Source organism: Symphalangus syndactylus, chromosome 4, assembly GCF_028878055.3.
Source record: "Symphalangus syndactylus isolate Jambi chromosome 4, NHGRI_mSymSyn1-v2.1_pri, whole genome shotgun sequence".
Taxonomy (NCBI): domain Eukaryota; kingdom Metazoa; phylum Chordata; class Mammalia; order Primates; family Hylobatidae; genus Symphalangus; species Symphalangus syndactylus.
In genome coordinates this window covers 65,521,956-65,540,976 of record NC_072426.2, presented here as the reverse complement: position 1 = coordinate 65,540,976, position 19,021 = coordinate 65,521,956, and the positions used below count along the sequence as shown (strand labels likewise).

Here is a 19,021-nt window from a genome sequence, read left to right as displayed (position 1 = left end):
ATTCTCTTTTCCTTCCCATCTTACCACCTGGGAGAACATCTCTTTTGTGAATGAAAAGAGCATCCGTGTCATTACTTGTCTGTGGCCAGAATGCAAGCTTTGGCTGGTGAAGAGGAAGCTGAACTAATTAGCTCAAGATATGTGTTTAGAGGCCCTCGGAATTTCAACTACATTATCCATTCTAGTCCTGTCCCACATTTATATTAAAAACAGGGAACTGGGTGCTTTAGTATGGTTCTTGATAGAAAAACATTTATCTTGTAATAATGAACAAAATTAATTTTTGGCATAGCAAAGATTGGGAATTTAATGCAAACGTAGAGATGTTTTGTTATTGCACATATCTGCCAAGACAGCTTTGCACATATACTCACTGTATCTATATTTAAAATATAAAATTATATTTGGGTAGTTTTTATATTAAGATACTCTATGTATATAAGTACATATCTGTCGATAAAAATTCTGTGCCAAAATTAAAAATATCAAAATTCTACATCTGACTCATTTTTTATGCTCTAGTCTCAAAATGATACTGAATAGAAACTTATTAGCATTTCAGTAAATTTCTTCAGATCATTGTTACAAATAATAAAAATACAGAAACATTTTAAAACAACATACTTCAGTCTTAAAATGGTCAGATTAACATAATTATAGCCCGAGGCTGCCAACAGTGCCACATTTCTCATTTTCATGAAAATGCAGAGGTTCTCTCACATTGCAAGCTAATAGGTTCCTTGGTCTAAATATATACAGTAAAATCTGCAACAAATTTCTGAAGCATTAAGATCTGAACCCTGCAGATATCTGGTGAGTAAGTTGTGCTGCAGTGGAGCAGATATTTTTTTTCCTTGCAGTTACACAGCTGCTAGAAAATATATTTTTAGATTTGCTTTTAAAGGCAAGCAGAAGCAGTTTCCACTTTGTGGATTTCCATCCATGATGTATCCATCATGATCCCTCGGTCCCTACTGCAAGAGGTCAACCATCTACAAAATGTTCTATTCTGTGTCCTCCTTCCTTGCAAGTGACTGCAAGGACTGGCACTAGATGCTCATTCTAGATGAAGCTATCAGACCCTGACCACCCATCCTATGCTTTAGAGGTGCTGAATTTCATGAAAATCATGCATCAAAATTTAAGCACCCTATGGATCAGGCCCCTGCTATTTCTGAAATGCCCCATCGTTGGCATTGGTATGATTCCTTATTGTTGTTTGTGTTGTTCTTTGGTAACTCTTCCTACTCTATCAAGGGTGCGTGAAAAGGAACAGTTTCAAAGAGTGAAATCAGAACAAGGCAAAGCACCACCTTTGATGTCATGAGAAAAGAAGAAAAGGAAAGAAATCAAATACATGTGTCGATCAACTGAGTCAAACATATTTTCTGTTTCAGGAATATGGAGTGAGTTAGTGCTGCCTGCACAATGGAAAGAGGTCCTCTGGCTTAAATGAAAAGCTAGGTAGTCACAACCTTTATCTGGAGAGAACTTAAATAAATAAATCTGCTCAAGAAACTATTTAATGAGTAGTTTGTCTTTTCTGCCAAATAGTAAGATGCTGATCATCTTGAGAACTCTTAGAGAAGAATTAGAATTCATTTGGACATCAAAATGGTTCTTTTTTTTTTTTTTCCAATTGTATGCTTTTAAATCAAGTTTTACCCTATCTCTTCCTTGAACCCTCAATTTGGGCTTCATCTTAAAGCCTTGGTTTTTATACTTCATACATTAACAAGATACTATCACCACTTTGGCTATATCTTTATATCAGCTGTACTAGTACTCATTTAATAATTTTCTTTAAGTCAGTTTTAAATTGACTTTTTTCTCCTTAGTTGTGGCTAAGAATTATAGTTGTGACTTAAGGAGTTAATGAATATTAACTCTCAAGTTCTTTGTGCTACCAGTCTTTCCAACATTCATTCAAAACAACATCATATAATTATTACCATTTACAAACTGTTTTTCTAGTTGCCACCTAAAATCACTGGTTCCAAGCAACAAACAACTTTGAAAGTAATGTGAGGAGTCATACATTAACATTTCAAATAGCATAACTGCAGGAGCTATTTGCCACAGCAAAGAGGCTGTTTTTAAAAATAATGCCATAATACTGTACAACCTTGCTGAGCCAATATTGCTTTATTCAAAGTATCTCATAATTTGAAACAGCTGCTATTTTTCAGTTGACATGATGTCCTATTCTCCTTCCATAAAAAATACTGGATAATCTAAATCTGGTTAGTTTAAAATCCATTTATTTTTAGTCCAGGCTCATGCATTTCCAATTAATCAGCCCTGGCCTAACTACAGGATTTCTGGTTCTCTTTTAGTAAGATAATCCAGAAGAGAGAGAGAGTTGTCCTGCTTTCTAGAGGATTAGTGAAAGCTGGCTAGACTCAGGTACCACAAAAGATGGCTAAGAGAAGTCAAATAGATAGTGTTTTTCTTAATCAATCAAGAAGACAAACCTCATAAGATCCAGAGGGGTCAGAGCAAAAGCAGGGAACAGGCTGAAATGGCACTGCATAGAGACAAGGGTCTGGTCTTGGGAACGGTGACTTGAGATCCAGCCCTATTTTTGTCACTTCTTTATTTTGTGATCTTGACCATCTCACTCCAACCACTCTGGACCTCCTGGGTCTCAAGTTACAGGGCAACGGGTTACAAAAGATGATGTCTAAGACCTTCTTTCTATTTCTAAAACCCTATGACTCCAAATAAGTCAGGCCTCTTTCTTTCCTTTTTTCATTTTTAATTTTTGTGCCAACAGAGTAGGTGTATATATTTATGGGTTACTTGAGATATTTTGATACAGCATGCAATGTGTAATGATCACATCAGGGTAAATGGGGTGTTTGTCACCTCAAGCATTTATCCTTTGTGTTACAAACATTCCAGCTATACTCTTTTAGTTATTTAAAATGTACAATTAAATTATTTTTGACTATAGGCATTCTGTTGTGCTAGCAAATACTAGGTCTCATTCATTCTTTTTTTTTTTTTTTTTTTTTTTTGAGACAGAGTCTCGCTTTGTCGCTCAGGCTGGAGTGCAGTGGTGCGATCTCAGCTCACTGCAAGCTCCACCTTCCGGGTTCACCCCATTCTCCTCCTCAGCCTCCTGAGTAGCTGGGACTACAGGTGCCTGCCACCATGCCCAGCTAATTTTTGTATTTTTTGTATTTTTAGTAGAGACGGGGTTTCACAGTGTTAGCCAGCATGGTCTCGATCTCCTGACCTCATGATCCGCCCGCCTTGGCCTCCCAAAGTGCTGGGATTACAGGTGTGAGCCACCGTGCCCAGCCATCTCATTCATTCTTTTTAAATGATTTTTCTGTACCCATTAACAGTCTTTTAAAAAATTATTATTAGTTTCAGGGCTGTTTCTTGAAGGAGCACCGGTGATGCAGGTCAGGTTTGTCTTCTCAATTACAAGTGTGCAGTAGCCAGCTCTAGTTCCTCAAAAGCGGACAGAGTATCTATGACTTCTGCAAACCACATGCAAGCAGAGATCACCTGCTCCACAAGAAAAACTAGGGCAGAAGAAAATGTGTTACCAGTAGGCAAAATGTATCTTAAAAACACTTTTTTCTTTTTAAAAGATTAACGTGTTCTTCTCCCTACCCCCAAATTTATATAAAAGTAACACATGCTCATTTGAGAAATGTTAGAAAAAGCATCAAGAGAAAAATGTCCCCTGGAAGCCCTCTATGGGGTAGGGTCTGGGACCCGGGGAGCCTAGGCTGATGTGGTAGAGAACAGCCTAGCATGGCCTGGGATGCCTTGCTGGGCACCCACAAAGAACACAGAAAAGCAAAACCTCAGCAAGTGAACAATAGGCAGGTACAAGAGATGCAACTTGAAAATGCAAGGACATATTTCCCCAGTCAAAGGCAATTTCCGCCAACATCTATACTTATAAGAGCAAAGAAAAGGGATGTGGTTTGGATATCAAAGGGCAGAGGGATGTGGCAAAAACCTCTCATGTGCGCTCCAGCCAGCCGCGGCTCAGAACTCTTCGGGAGCTAACCCTAGTACCTGCTGGGGAGAAGGAAGGTTCTGCTCCAATCAACTTTGAGTTGTATTGGTTGTGTAGCCAATCCTGGATTTTATGCTGAACTGGGGCTGGAAGCCTTGATCCTGAAGCCTGTGTTGTGAGCAGCTGCATCCCCTGTTGATGCTGTTAGCAGTAATTACTTTGCATCACAAATCACCAGGATATTTTTGCTGCTGTGTTGATGTCTCAATCTTCAGGAAGAGTTGGGAAGAGCACTGTTGAAGGTGAAGTTCGGGCTCTCAGGCAGCTGAGCCAGCTGCCCTAACTTCAGAACCCTCCACCTTCAGCCTTAACATTCTTCCTGTCCCCCTCCTGAGAGCTCTGCGAGCAGCCTGAAGGGCAGTGGGCAGGCACGGTTAGCCAGTCTCCATTCAAAGATACTTTCTCACTCCCAAATCAAGCTCAAAAACAAGCTCCCTGCTCTGTCCTATGGAAACATTTTTTATGAGCAACACAGCACATGAAGCAAAGAAGAGGGCAGGAAAGGTCTTGTAGTAAAGAGGAAAGAGTCGTTTATCCAAAGCGCTTTTCACTATCTCTACACTATCTGATGTTCACTGTTTTCATTATGCTCTGAGTGAGTTGTAACCAGGTCCCTGGATAAACAACCAGTGTGATACTAGGTTTTGGATGCTACAGATCTAAAATAAAATAAAATTCCGGAAAAGTACAAAATAGTTTATCCTGAAGCCACGTAAACATTACTTATATATTATTATTATTTTCAAGATAAGTCATCTATATTTGATTACAGACCTGAAGCTCTCAGCTACTATTGAGGCTGTGCTGCCCAGGACTTAGAAACAAGGAAGACAGTCAGCCTGGATTTAAATCCCAGCTCTGTTACTTACAAGTGTGTGATCTTGATCTTGTTCCTCTCTGAGCCTTGGTTTTCCAAACTTAAAATGGGTGTAATAGTACCTATTCCATAGGGTTATCATGATGACTAAATAAAATAATAGATATTATGTAAACCACATTGGATAACAACTTGTCAGGTATATTCACTCATCTATAAACTGGGATGAAGATATCCACAGAAATATGAACAAGCAAATTCATGAACACATGTACTTTTGAAAGGAAAGACTGATTTAAAAGGACATTGCTCTTATTAAACTCCTTTAAAGGAAATCAATGCAAAAATATTGTGAGTGAATTACTGCAAGAGTTGACAGAATAGTTATCTCAAGTAAACATGATTTCTGTCAAAGACTTTTTCAGGTAATCACTAAACCTGCTATAAGAGATGTGTTATATCAAGCTTGTTATTTAAAACTGTAGAAGTTTTTAATGTGATTTCATACAGATTAAATTGCAATTTCTTTAAAATTTTTTCAAGATCAGGATAAAGGCTATTTCTATTTTAAAATTTAGAGTGATTTTCACAAGAACAAAACACCAAATAATTTTTCCCTGGAATGTTAAAGGACACATATGAATTTCCCTCCTTGTTTGTACCATGCCTTCAAATTATCGACTTTGCCTCAGACACTGAATGTAAGTCAACATCTTCATGAAAACGCTGAAAATTGTCACAGAGCACATAAATCAACAAGACCTGTAAAAGCAAACTGTGTTGGCACTTTAAATCCCTTTCCAAATTATAAGGTTAGCCAGAAACCAGACCACAAGATTTATAGATTGAAGACCAGCCCAGTTTAATTTAAGTGGATATCAAAAAAACAGAATAATGTCAATAACAAAGAGAGGTTTTCTTCTAGGCAGTGTGCAAGAAGTTAAAATAAAACCTAAAATTGCAATTCCCTCTTGCAGTGAACTTGAATACGGAAGACAAGTTAATGAAAGATAAACGTGCCAGAGCATGAAAAAAGATTCTAAAGATAATATCTTATCATAAAGGCACAGTTCTTACCTTACATTTTCCGTGAGCCTTTCTTTTTCTAGAAGAAACTTTCTAGACTTGCAGAGACCTCGAAACCACCCCTCTCTCCAATGCTTTCAGCTTTCCCTGTCTTCACGGTGACTAAATGCAAGCCTTGGGTTTTTTACAGAAGGAAGCTTTTAGTCAAAATATGTGGTTTAAAGGAGCAGTATCCATTCTTGTTAAAACTATTTCACGGACATTCAGAGGTTTTGTTTCTACTCTGTGAAAGTTAATTCTGAGTAGGAAGGCATTTTTCCTGTCCCGGAAATCAGCATAACTAAAACCAATGCTGAACTAACGAGAAATGTTTCTTCCATGTGTTCTGTCTGGCAGAAACTGCAAGCCATATCAAGGAAACACGTGATGTTTATAAATACAATATGGCTCATGTTGTCATAACCTCTCAATGACAAAAAATTAAAAAAAAATAGTACAAGGAAAAGCAAGCAGCCACGCAGCAGGAAAGATGAGATTTGTATCACTTGGAAGTTGCATATCAGATGTGCATATATTACCTTCTCTTGCTTCTAAAAAATAAGACTTTAAAACTAGAAGCAGAGAAGGAACAAGAAAATAGCTCCCATGTTCTGGATAGCCACTGTATTCAAATGTGTTTGCCTAGCTAATCATTTCCGTAAGACTCCTTCCTTATCAATCATAACAGAAACATCTTTTTGCCTCCCAGAAAAGCACAATATAAAAAAGATATCATTATGTATATCACTCATAAATGAGTTCCATAGCGTTAACTCCAGCAAATTATAGAACACAGGCAAGGATTTCATGAGCCTGAACTTATGTGAAAAATTATAGATGTCTGTATCATTATTGATTATTGAGTTAATTGATTATTGTCTGTATCATTGTTGCTTTTTGCCACTATATCTTCAGGATCTTGCATGAGAGCTGAGACCAGAGGAAGGATCTGACTCACTATGGCTGATTGAGTGAATCAGTAAACGCTTACAGTAATGAAGTTAGGTTAACTGTTCTAAAATCATCACCCTTACGTTATAAGTTTAGAGATATTTGAAATACTATCAACTCAATCTAAAAGCAAGGGGCCAGGCACAGTGGCTCATGCCTGTAATCCCAGCACTTTGGAAGGCCATGGAGGGAGGATCCCTGGAGCCCAGGAGTTCAAAGCCAGCCTGGGCAACATAGGGAGACTGTGTCTCTACAAATAATTCAGAAAATTAGCCAAGTATTGTGGTGTGTGCCTGTAGTTCCAGCTAATCAGGAGGCTGAGGCAGAGGATCGCTTGAGCCAGGGAGGCTGAGGCTGCAGTGAGCCATGATTGTGCCACTGCATTCCAACCTGGGTGACAGAGCAAGACCCTGCCTTCAAAATAAAATAAAAATAAAGCAAAATAAAAGCAAGATTTGTCCTAGTGAATTATAAACACAGCAAAATCAGATCTATCTTATTTAGATTTGTTATCTAGGGATTTAGTTTACTTTCTACCACAGGTGAATTTAACTCGTGAAAACTCCAGCCCCTCCAACAAAAAAAAGGTTAGATAAGTGTGTATTTCTGATGAACACTTATTTTAATCTGACAAAGCAGATTTTTTCTTTATTGTTATTCTTAAACTTCAGGGTTATTAACTTCTTTCTTTCTTTTTTTTTTTTTTTTTGAGATGGAGTCTCAGTCTGTCACCAGGCTGGAGTACAATGGCGTGATCTCGGCTCACTGCAATCTCTGCCTCTTGGGTTCAGTGATTCTCCTGCCTCAGCCTCCTGAGTAGCTGGAACTACAGGCACGTGCCACCACGCCCAGCTAATTTTTGTATTTTTAGTAGAGACGTGGTTTCACCATGTTGGCCAGGATGGTCTTGATCTCTTGACCTCGTGATCCGCCCGCCTCAGCCTCCCAAAGTGCTGGGATTATAGGTGTGAGCCACTGAGCTCAGCCCAGGGTTATTAACTTCTATCAAATTACACTGATAGACTGAGGAAAGGCAGACATTCTTATTTCTCATTTGGGTCAGTGGCCAATAGTGGGATACATTAGGTAATGTGCTATAAGCCTCAAACACATACCTTTACAAATCATTGTATTGCTCTTAGTGGATAAGTCACTAACTAACTGAAAGTTGGTGATAGAAAAGGGCTGAAGTATCTTTTTCTGTCTAGGTATTTAATAAGAATCTACTCAGGGAAGGGCATTGTCTGAGAGAGCCACAGGGAGCATGGAGATGAATGAAATGGAGACCCTGTCCCTGAGAAGCTTAGAGCTGAAAGACACTTAAGAAGCGTGGACAGAAAACCAAACACCGCATGTTCTCACTCATAGGTGGGAATTGAACAATGAGAACACTTGGACACAGGGTGGGAAACATCACACACCGGGGCCTGTTGTGGGGTAGGAGGAGGGGGGAGGGAGAGCATTAGGAGATATCCCTAATGTAACAACGAGTTAATGGGTGCAGCACACCAACATGGCACATGGATACATATGTAACGCACCTGCACGTTGTGCATATGTACCCGAGAACTTAAAGTATAAAATAAATAAATAAATAGATAAATAAATAAATAAATAAATAAATCATTCATAAAAAAAGAATAAAATGGTGAAAGGAAAAGAAAAAGACGCGTGCATCAATAACTCAGTGCAGGCAGGAAAAGGGGAGAGCGGGGCAGGGAGGTGAAGTTCTAAGGAAGTTTCGAGAAGGGACAGTGAGTGGTGAGGTTTGGAAAGAGAAGAGTGAGAGAGGCTTGATGAGGAGAGTGGCTTCTGGGTTAGGTCTTCAGAAATGAGCAGCCCATGGACATGTGGCGATGACTCATGGACACGCTGATGAAGACAGTGGTGGGAAAGGACGGACGGTAGTGACCACAGGCATGATTACAAAGGCCAGTTCTAGAGTTGGCCTGCCTGGCCCTAAATTCAGCTCCACTTCTCTTTAGCTGGGTAGCTTTGAGCAAGCACACTGACCTCTCTTAAGCCTCAGCTTCCACTTCTGAAACAGGAGGATAGTAAGAACTCCTCTCACATTGTATAGCTGTGAAAATCAAATGGCAGTAAATACAAGCAAATTGCTCAGTATGGTGACTGGCACAGAGTAAGCACATCAGGAATGTTAGTTATTGATACTATTGTCATTGCTTGAGTGAAGGGGATGTTACAGGTGGGTCAAGAACGATCTCTAAATAGATAATCAGCTAGGAGTGTTTTCTGAAACTTCCATTTCTGTGGGATTCTTTTGTTACTATGGGATGACTTGATACTCCCTGAATCCCAAACCCTTCTTCTCAACCGGAACACTGCCCTGTGAGAAAAAGTGCTCTGAGTTCGGTGGCCACTGCAGACACACATACTAACTGGGCAAATCACTCCTTTTCTTTTTTTTCTTTTCTTTTCTTTTCTTTTTTAATGGATATATTTTTAGTGTGCTCAGAAGAGAAGAGAATGAAGCAAAATTAAATATAAAAAGCTACCATGAAATAGATGTATAATGAAATTAAGCAACCTACTCATCTGACAAAGGGCTAATATCCAGAATCTACAATGAACTCAAACAAATTTACAAGAAAAAAACAACCCCATCAAAAAGTGGGCAAAGGATATGAACAGACACTTCTCAAAAGAAGACATTTATGCAGCAAAAAAACACATGAAAAAATGCTCATCATCACTGGCCATCAGAGAAATGCAAATCAAAACCACAGTGAGATGCCATCTCACACCAGTTAGAATGGCGATCATTAAAAAGTCAGGAAAAAACAGGTGCTAGAGAGGATGTGGAGAAATAGGAACACTTTTACACTGTTGGTGGGACTGTAAACTAGTTCAACCATTGTGGAAGTTGGTGTGGCGATTCCTCAGGGATCTAGAACTGGAAATACCATTTGACCCAGCCATCCCATTACTGGGTATATACCCAAAGGACTATAAATCATGCTGCTATAAAGACACATGCACACGTATGTTTATTGCGGCACTATTCACAATAGCAAAGACTTGGAACCAACCCAAATGTCCAACAATGATAGACTGGATTAAGAAAATGTGGCACATATACACCATGGAATACTATGCAGCCATAAAAAAGGGCGAGTTCATGTCCTTTGTAGGGACATGGATGAAGTTGGAAACCATCATTCTCAGCAAACTATCGCAAGGACAAAAAACCAAACACCGCATATTCTCACTCATAGGTGGGAATTGAACAATGAGAACACATGGACACAGGAAGGGGAACATCACACACCGGGGACTGTTGTGGGGTGGAGGGAGGGGGGAGGGACAGCATTAGGAGATATACCTAATGCTAAATGACGAGTTAATGGGTGCAACACACCAACATGGCACATGTATACATATGTAACAAACCTGCACGTTGTGCACATGTATCCTAAAACTTAAAGTATAATAATAATAAAAAAAGAAATGAAATAAATGTTTAATAAAGGATATTTTGTGTGTTCTAAAGTCTTAGTAGGAACGTCATTTCAAAATTGAAGAACTTAAATGGAAATATCAAGGAAGGGAGGCTGTGGGCTGTGTATAAAGAAGCAGAAAGAAGTTCAAATCCAGTGTCTGACATTGATCAGATGTATGAGCTTGGGAAAGACCTCTTTGGCTTCAGTTTTATCACCTGTGAAAATGAAGTCAGTATACCCACTTTGCCAGAGTTACTGACTAACTTAAATAATATGTAAAGTACTTAACACACTGCCTACTCTGCAGACACAGAAAGGTTTGCTATCTTCTATCTAGAACAACGATGGTAGAGAATGAATACTATTTATATCCTGATAGATTGCACCAAGAAATTAATAGAGTTCCTATACATTTTTACAGTTTTACAGAAAAAAAGAAGTCAAGGTAGAATGTGCAACAAAAGGCAGATGAAAGTAGGAAAATTAAAAAGAGAGTCCAGGAATGAAGCCAACACACAAAACGCACGCCACAAATGCCTGTACCCTTGCTGTGGGTGGGCCAAAAATTTAATTCTAAGCTTTACAGTAGCAACACAAAGAGGGAAAATGATCACTTACAAGACTCAAAGTGTCCGTATGATAAAAATAAACCAGGAGAAGCACAACTATTTCTGGTGATGAGAACAGAGAGATATTTTTACAGTGGGTCCTCATTAATGATAGAAAATGAATAATATGGCATTTGTAGGACCATCAGTAGGACACTCAGCGCATCCTGTTTAACAAGTGTGTTTACTCTGCACTCACCAGGGCTTAAGATGCCATGACTAGTTTTTGGAGGGATGTGAAGGTGACCCATCACATAATATGGCTTGTGCCTTTGAAGAGTGTACAGTCTTTTGGATGAGATGAACACACAGCTAAATGATTATAACACAACGTGAACGTGCAACAGGCCCCCAAAAGGGAAAGATGAATTCTGACAGAGCAATAGTGAAAGCTTCCTGGAGTAGGAAGTCTTTTATTTGGGCTCTAAAAACAAGTTTTTATTATTTTGTAGAAGATTTTATTATGGGCTGGGCATGGTGGCTTATGCCTGTAAATCCAGCACTTTAGGAGGCCGAGGCAGGTGGATCACCTGAGGTCAGGAGTTCGAGACCAGCCTGGCCAACATGGTGAAACCCCATCTCTAGTAAAAAAATACAAAAATGTGCCAAGAGTGGTGGTGTGCACCTGTGGTCACAGCTACTCGAGAGGCTAAGGGAGGAGAATTGCTTGAACACAGGAGGCAGAGGTTGCAGTGAGCTGAGATAGCACCACTGCACTCCAGCCTAGTGACAGAGTGAGACTCTGTCTCAAAAAAAAAAAAAAAAAAAGAAAAGAAAAGAAAAGAAACAGATTTTATTATGAAAATTTTCAAACACAAAAAAGTAGAGAAAACAATAAAAGGTACCCCCACATCATCCAGCTTTGACATTTTTCAACATTTTACCAGTTTTGTTTCATCTACTTTCACCTTTTTGTTTCTTGATTTGCTGCAGTATTTCAAAGCAAGTCCCATTTTTCACGTCATTTAACCTGTAAATACTTTAGTATGTTCCATCTTTTAAAACATAACCACTAACCTATTATTATGCCTAATAGAATTACCAGCTATCCCTTAATATCTCCTGATTCCTAACACATGTTCAAATTTCCCAAATAGTTTTAAAGATATCTTTTACAGTTGCTTTGTTCTTCTCAAAATCTGAAGATGGTGCACAGGCCACATTTTGTTATTATGGTACAGAAGGCCCCTGAGAAACTTAACTGTGCTCCGTCCCACACTTTTTTTTCATGCCAGCAATTTGCTGAAGGAATTAGACAATTGTCCTGGAATATGTTAGATGAGTAGAATTTTGAAAGGCAGATATGTAGAGAGGGAGAGTGAATTTGAGACACTTGGAACAAGAGAACAGGAGAATGAGATGTGGGAAGTAAGAACTGTTAGGTGATTCAGTAGAGAGATAATGAAGGCTATCATTTCAGCAGCCACGGTGCCTGGGTTTAAATCTCTGTTCTGCTACTCTGGCTGTGTGGCCTTGGGGAAATCTCTTAACATAAGGAGCTGTCTCATCATCTGTAAATAGGGGGGCCTACACCAAGACCGGCCTCAAAAGTTTACCTTGAGGATTAAATAATTAAAATTACTGGCGAGCTGCGGTGGCCCATGCCTGTAATCCCAGCACTTTGGGAGGCCGAGGCAGGTGGATCACCTGAGGTCAGGAGTTTGAGACCAGCCTGGCCAACACGGCAAAATCCCATTTCTACTAAAAATACAAAAATTAGCCAGGCATAGTGGCGCATGCCTGTACTCCCAGCTACTCAGGAGGCTGAGGTGGGAGAATCGCTTGAACCTGGGAGGCAGAGGTTGCAATAAGCTGAGATCGCAACACTGCACTCCAGCCTGGATGGCACAGCGAGACTCCTTCTCAAAAAAAAAATAAAAAATAAAATAAAATAATTCCCACAAAAGTGCTTAATAAATGCTCAAATAAGTTAGTTATTATAAGAATACTGGTATAGGCAGTGGGAGAAGGGTCATCTGTTGGAGGCCTTGCAGAGTGGAGTGGATGAACTCTGGTGACCAGCTGGATGCACGGAAAAATAAAGGTCAGGCAAGAGAAGAATCATTGATAACTCAATGTTTTACATCCCTCCTCCCACATTCCTCAAAATATGCATGCATATACACACAGGCACACATGCATGCGCACACACATACACACACACCCTATCATAGCTCCTCCATTCTTCAAAAGGTAATCAAGAAGGATAAAGACTTGAGTGGAAAAAAGATTAGGAATTTTTTCTTCAACAGAATGCACTGGAAACCATGGAAATAATCTCCATATGAAGACACTTAGAAGCTGAACATTTGTGTCTTGAATTCTAGAGATGGCAGAGCTAGGGATATGGCTTCAGGGGTCAACCACATTGATATAACAGTCAAACAAGTGGTAAGATAAGAATCACAAGTGCAAAGGTTCAGATAAAAAAGAGTAAATTTAAAAAAACAAAACAAATAAACTCCAAACTAGAGAAGCCTGCTTAAACACAGGCAAGAGGAAGAAGAGTTAGGGAATGAAGGAAGCTGAGGTGTCTGTGAATGCAGACAAGGAATTTAGACACAAAAGTGCCACGGAGACCAATGATTTATAAGAAGACCATTCACTGGTGTCAAATACAAAGATCAGTAGACGAGGAGTGGGAGGCAGCAATTACCTTGGGTATTAAGGAATAATTCAAGAGGTAGGGCCAATCTGGTAATTGTCTATATACAAGTAAAAATCAAAGACATGCAAGAGAAATTAAAGGAAGCAGAGAAGAGGGAGAGGATTAAATGATGAGAGCAGAGAGTCTTGGAAAGTTGTCTTAAAGCACGCAGGAAGGTGGAGAAGCCCCCACACTATGAAAGAGCCACCAGGTTTGGTAACTAGCAAGTCACCCTCAGAGCAGAATTGTCCAGTTCCTTCAACAAACTGCTGGTATAGAAAAACGTGTACTTTTTGAGAGTCATGAAATGGCATGGTTCCATCTTCAAGTTGTACATTTGTGAATTTTAAACCCTGTGAATACGTATATAAATTTTGCAAAAGGGCCTGTTCCATATGGTGAGCTCAGTCCCTTGGGAACTGAATTATCAAAGCTCCTATCTGATGTAAGGAAACAAAAGCCACGCAATTAAATTAGATCAGGGTGGTGGGTAGAGAAACAGGAGCCAGGTGTGCTCAGTTCCAGCTGAGAACCACAGGTCTCCTTAGACAGACTAGCCTCAAAAATGCTCAGCTAGATGCTAGATGAAAATCTAGATACATGTTTTCCCCACCAAGCATGCATTCCACGCACACTCTGAGGCCTAGTCTAGCACGCTTCCTGAGTAACACGTTTCCAATCATAAAACCGCTCTGGGAAGACTGTTTTAGATGGAGAGTTTTACATTTTCTTTTCTTTCAAAGGCAAGATATTACATTCATTGTTTAAGGAAAGTCTCAGAAGCCCCTGAGGAGTTCTGGTGTGACTTTTGCTGCCCCTCTGCTTATTCCAACCGATGTTTTTCATGACGTGCATGTTTATTGGTCATAAGCAGGCAGCTGGGAGGTCTGTGCCAGGCTGTCTCTGGAGGCTGGGGAGTGAGGTCTAATGACATCAGGGGCAGGACTGCAGTGACTGACTCATGTGAGTAGTTAGCATCGAATTCCTTCATGGCCACGCTCACATTGCAAACATAAGGGAGGACGGAGTTCCCTAACCCCACCCTGCAGCGTGGTTTAGTCTACAACAATTGATGCTTGCTCTGCTCTCTGTTTCTGTTCTCCACCATGGGCAGTGGGTTGTACAGCTGGGCTCCAGAGGCAGGGGTCAACAAAGCTTCCTGGCCTTTAATGGCAATGCAGCCACATTCTTCAAGAAACGAAAAAGAATTCCAACCTGCAGAGCCAAAAGGTGAGGGCAGCTGAATTCCATGCCTTTTAGTGTGTGCAATCTGTGAACAGGAACCAAGTTGCAAACCGCAGGCATGATCACACCTAGCTGGCTTTGAAACCGCTTTCTATTTCTCATTTCTAAGTAATCTGCATTGAAACACAAAAGCTTTTCTGCTGGTTAGATGGTGAACATTTACTGTCCCTTCATTTGGGGACAACGATTGAGTTTCTCACACACACAAAATGAGGGCTTAAAGTAGGCTCTGGGTAACCCAGAAAAAGTGATCAGCAGGGTTTCATCTTCAAGTAAGAACAGATCCACTCTGCAGAAACCCACAGCACATGTTCTGCATATTCTGATCAGCTTTGTTCATACGGTTAATATTTGATTCTCTCAGTCCTCACTGCTGGTCCTTACGTAGGTACCAGAGCTGCTGATGGGTTAAAACAGGTGTCTTTCCAGCCACAAACAAGATTCTCAGAGGTGATTCTGGGGCACCTGTGTGGAAATGGCTCTATGTGATAGGAACAGAACTCTCAGCACCATGGAACTCCAGGGTGAAGGCTAGACATAGCAAAAAATAAAGATATTCAAGGAGCAAAGACACTGATGAATGTCTCCGAGAAAGAGAATAACAGAGTAATAAAAGGCAAATGGTGCTGTAATATTTAGTCCATGCTTCACGATTGGCATGACTCAATCCGTCTCCATGTGGCTCTGGTTTACACATAAAGTATAACTGGTGAAATAAGCCTCAAAATCCTAGAATTTCTGAAGTAGCGACACAGCTTTCCATTCAAGTCACACATCATTTCTGACACAAAAATAACAGCAGTTGGGTACGTGAGCGGCCTTTCCCTCCAGAAGTGTAGGCTCTGATCCCACAATGTCGTCATTCATATTCCAGTCCAGAAGGACACAGACCTTCTCCCAGCACTTTCAGCTAGATCTGCTGGCTTCTTTTATGGTTCTAAACCTACCCCATATGGAAAGCAGAATGTTGGTCCCTGAAAGATGTCTGCATCCTAGTCCCCTCAACCTGTGACTACATCGGGTTACATGGAAAAGGGGGAGTCAAGATTGCCACTCAGCTGACCTTGAAATAGGGAGATTTGTCTGGAGGATAGGGGAGGCTCAATGTCCTTAAAGTGTTCTTAAAAGTGGACGTGGGAGGGTTAGGGATGTGACCATGGAAACAGGGTCAAAGGGAAGCTATCTTGCTGGGTTTGAAGATGAAGGAAGAGGACAGCAAACCGAGAAATGTTGATGACCTCTAGAAGTTGAGAAAAAAAAAAGAAAAAAAGAAAAGATTCTCCCTAAGGCCTCCAGAAAAGAATGCATACCTGCTGGTGACCCCTTATGTCAGACCAGAGAGACTTTCAGTCTACAGACTCTAGAAATGTAAGAGAGTAAATCTGTGTAGTTTTAAGTCACTGAATTTGTTCTAATTTATTACAGCAGCAACAGGAAACTAATATGTACTATCAGGAAGCAGAGACAGCCTCGCTCAGGAACAAAACTGCAGCTCCAAGACAGAACGGTGCCTGGGTTTCTTTGGCAATAAAAGGTAATCATGTATTTTATTTTTTTCTAGTTAAACTTGAGCATCCAGCCAAGTGCTAATCTGTAGAAAAGATGAGAAAAAATGGCACAGTGTCTTCCAAATGTGTGTGTGTGTGTGTGTGTGTGTGTGTAGGGGGTGTACAGCTGAGATGCTAATCTTCTTTTTACCTCCCAGTTTTGCTACAGAGGAATGTAGCATTATTTTTAGAAACTCAGTCCCTTTTTAGTGGACCTGCATTAATGTGATCTTAAAACCTGCTTTTTCAGTTTCTCCTTTTGTTTTCTTCAAAACATCCCTGTGTGCTTTGAATGTTCGGATAATCTCCTGAGACAATCTAAATCTAGAGAATTTTAGTTCCCAAATCATGCAGATTTTTGTATTATGCCCTCAACATGGTTCAGAGAGGATATGGCAATATTTAAGACAGCACAACAACAAAATTCTTCCAGGGTAGCTCCTGAATTAGAAGGTGAGAAATTGAATTAGAATGTTAGGACTTGGAAGAGCTAATGTAAGAACATGAATAGATTTTCCATGCAATTGTGCACCTTGCTGTTTGCCTGTTTGTGTGTTAGGTTTGCTTTAATTGGAGGAAAGAAATGCAGGAGATCTTCTGAGCCAGTTAATATATTGTGGACCAGGAAACCTTTTATAGGAAGATTTTCAGAATTTATTTAAAGTAAGGACATAACTCCTTGATTAAAGATAAATTAGGATGTGTCCAGCCTTATTTTAATCCCTTTGCCCTAAATAACCAGGAAATCTTACTTCTCTACCAAGAACAAATAATGATCCACTAGGTGAGATGAGTGCGGAGAACCCTCCAAAACTCGGTTGTAGAGTATGATTACATCAGGAGTACAAGGAAGAGGAGGGATGCTTTGACCCACTGAAGAAAATTAAAAATAGGACAGGAACACTTACCCTCATGTCTCCATTCATAGTTTTTGGTGTGTGATTAAACGCATGTGCAGGATCCTTGTTGTACACTTTGAGGAGTGATCTGTCTTGAATGTTCCTGGAATCAAAAACATCGATAACTATGGCAGATGAAAGAAGCCTGACTTTGGCCATTTCCTTAGCCTGCCGTTAAAGATCAGGTAAAAAACATGAACAGACAATCCAAAGGCTACCTACAGTACCCCAGTCAAAAGCTATGTGACCATAAAATAGGCAATTATAAATAAGGAAAAGAAGAAGAAAAATGACTTCAGCTTTTCTCTCCTTTTCTTGTTCCCCAGGAAAGTATTATTCCTCCAGTATAGCTCCCCACCCATAAATGTTGGGTAGCATGAACTTCTTTCAAGATTCTGAGTATGGAAAGCTAAGGCTTTAAAAAAAAACAATAAAGCTCCAATATTTACAATACATTCAAAGAGATTTGGTTAATATTTAAATATTTAATTGTTTACTTTTCCCAAACACCTGGTTTGCTGCTTATCTAATGAATGTACATGAAAGAAGATTTTTTATCTTTTTCTTTTTCGCCTTCAAACACTTTTGGCAACTGAAAGAAAAGGTATCTGGAGTCCGAAAAAAAAAAAAAAAAGTACCACAAAGATCTAGTATCTTTACCATGCCTTTTTTTCCTTCCATAGTGGGTTAGAAAAATAGTTTTTCTATATACAAATCGAATTGCTGGATGTGAAGAAATAGCAGCAGATAAATTCTTTTTTCTCTGAACCTAGCTCTTAGAGCCAAAGTATCATAACGTAGCAAAAGACAGGGTCAGAGCCTACCTTAAAATTATTGAAGAACACATGAATATCTAAGAAGTCCCTCTCCCTCCATGTTCAGCTTTCATCAGCAGAAGGGCCACCCAAGGCCCTTTTGGCTCTGTCTACACTGCGATCCCTTCCAATGCCGGCTCGGCTAGCTCAGAGAAATGTGTGCAGGAGGATGAATTCCTCTCCTCCAGGTGCAGCCTCATTTAGTGGGCTGACCCAGTCACTGGGATTACTGGCTTGTGTTTCTGTTTTAACTGAAGTGGAGGATTCTTGGACTAGTCTTGTTTCTCTCCTTTAAATATCTGCCAGTAATTGCTTTGAAGCAATGACTAGCCCAAGCTTGCACGGATGCTCCAGTAGCTTGTTAGAAGTCAGCTTGAGGGGGAACCAGCAGCCCTGTTATTAAAGGGGGCTGGGTGAATATGAAGTGGAGACTCACAGAGGTAAGGATGTGGGGAATTCACTAAAGGAGCTCACCATTTGGCCAGAGGAAAGAGTCATAGGTGAGGACATGAAAAGCTAGAAAACCTCACGGAAGCCATGAAAAAGACTAACTGTGATTCTGGAGGTATTTAAAATGCATGAGGTTGGTTTATCATGACTTTAGAAACATATTCATCTGAGATGAACCAACAGTAAAGGCCGGGGTTGCATTTACTGTGGCAACATTTACAACACAATATTCTGACCTGAACTCTCGGGAGCATTTCCCTAAGGAAAATATGAGGAGCCTAACACAATGATGAGATAGGCAACTGTTTAGCAAATATGCTCGCGCTTCAGAAACACTGAAGGATGTGCAATGAAATTTGTCTCTCAATTTAGAAGATTAAAGTCACTGTCTCCAGTGGAAATCTACATGATACTTTTCTTTTGTCTTTTTTTTTTCTTTTTTTGAGACGGAGTCTCGCTCCGTCAACCAGGCTG

The 19,021-nt window shown here is 40.0% G+C and overlaps 1 protein-coding gene across 24 annotated transcripts in view; it reads right to left on the bottom strand.

The window, feature by feature from the left end:
- Positions 1 to 19,021, bottom strand: part of KIAA1217 (KIAA1217 ortholog) — an 888,358-nt gene that overhangs the window by 93,503 nt on the left and 775,834 nt on the right. For 19 of the 24 annotated variants that reach the window (XM_055274883.2, XM_063637259.1, XM_055274879.2 and 16 more), the window contains one exon: positions 17,292 to 17,385. In XM_055274883.2, coding sequence (XP_055130858.1) covers positions 17,292 to 17,385 — 94 coding nt within the window. Of the gene's footprint in view, positions 1 to 5,936; positions 6,290 to 17,291; positions 17,386 to 19,021 lie in introns of those variants that run through there. The other 5 variants (XM_055274892.2, XM_055274893.2, XM_055274885.1 and 2 more) reach the window with 3 other exon arrangements.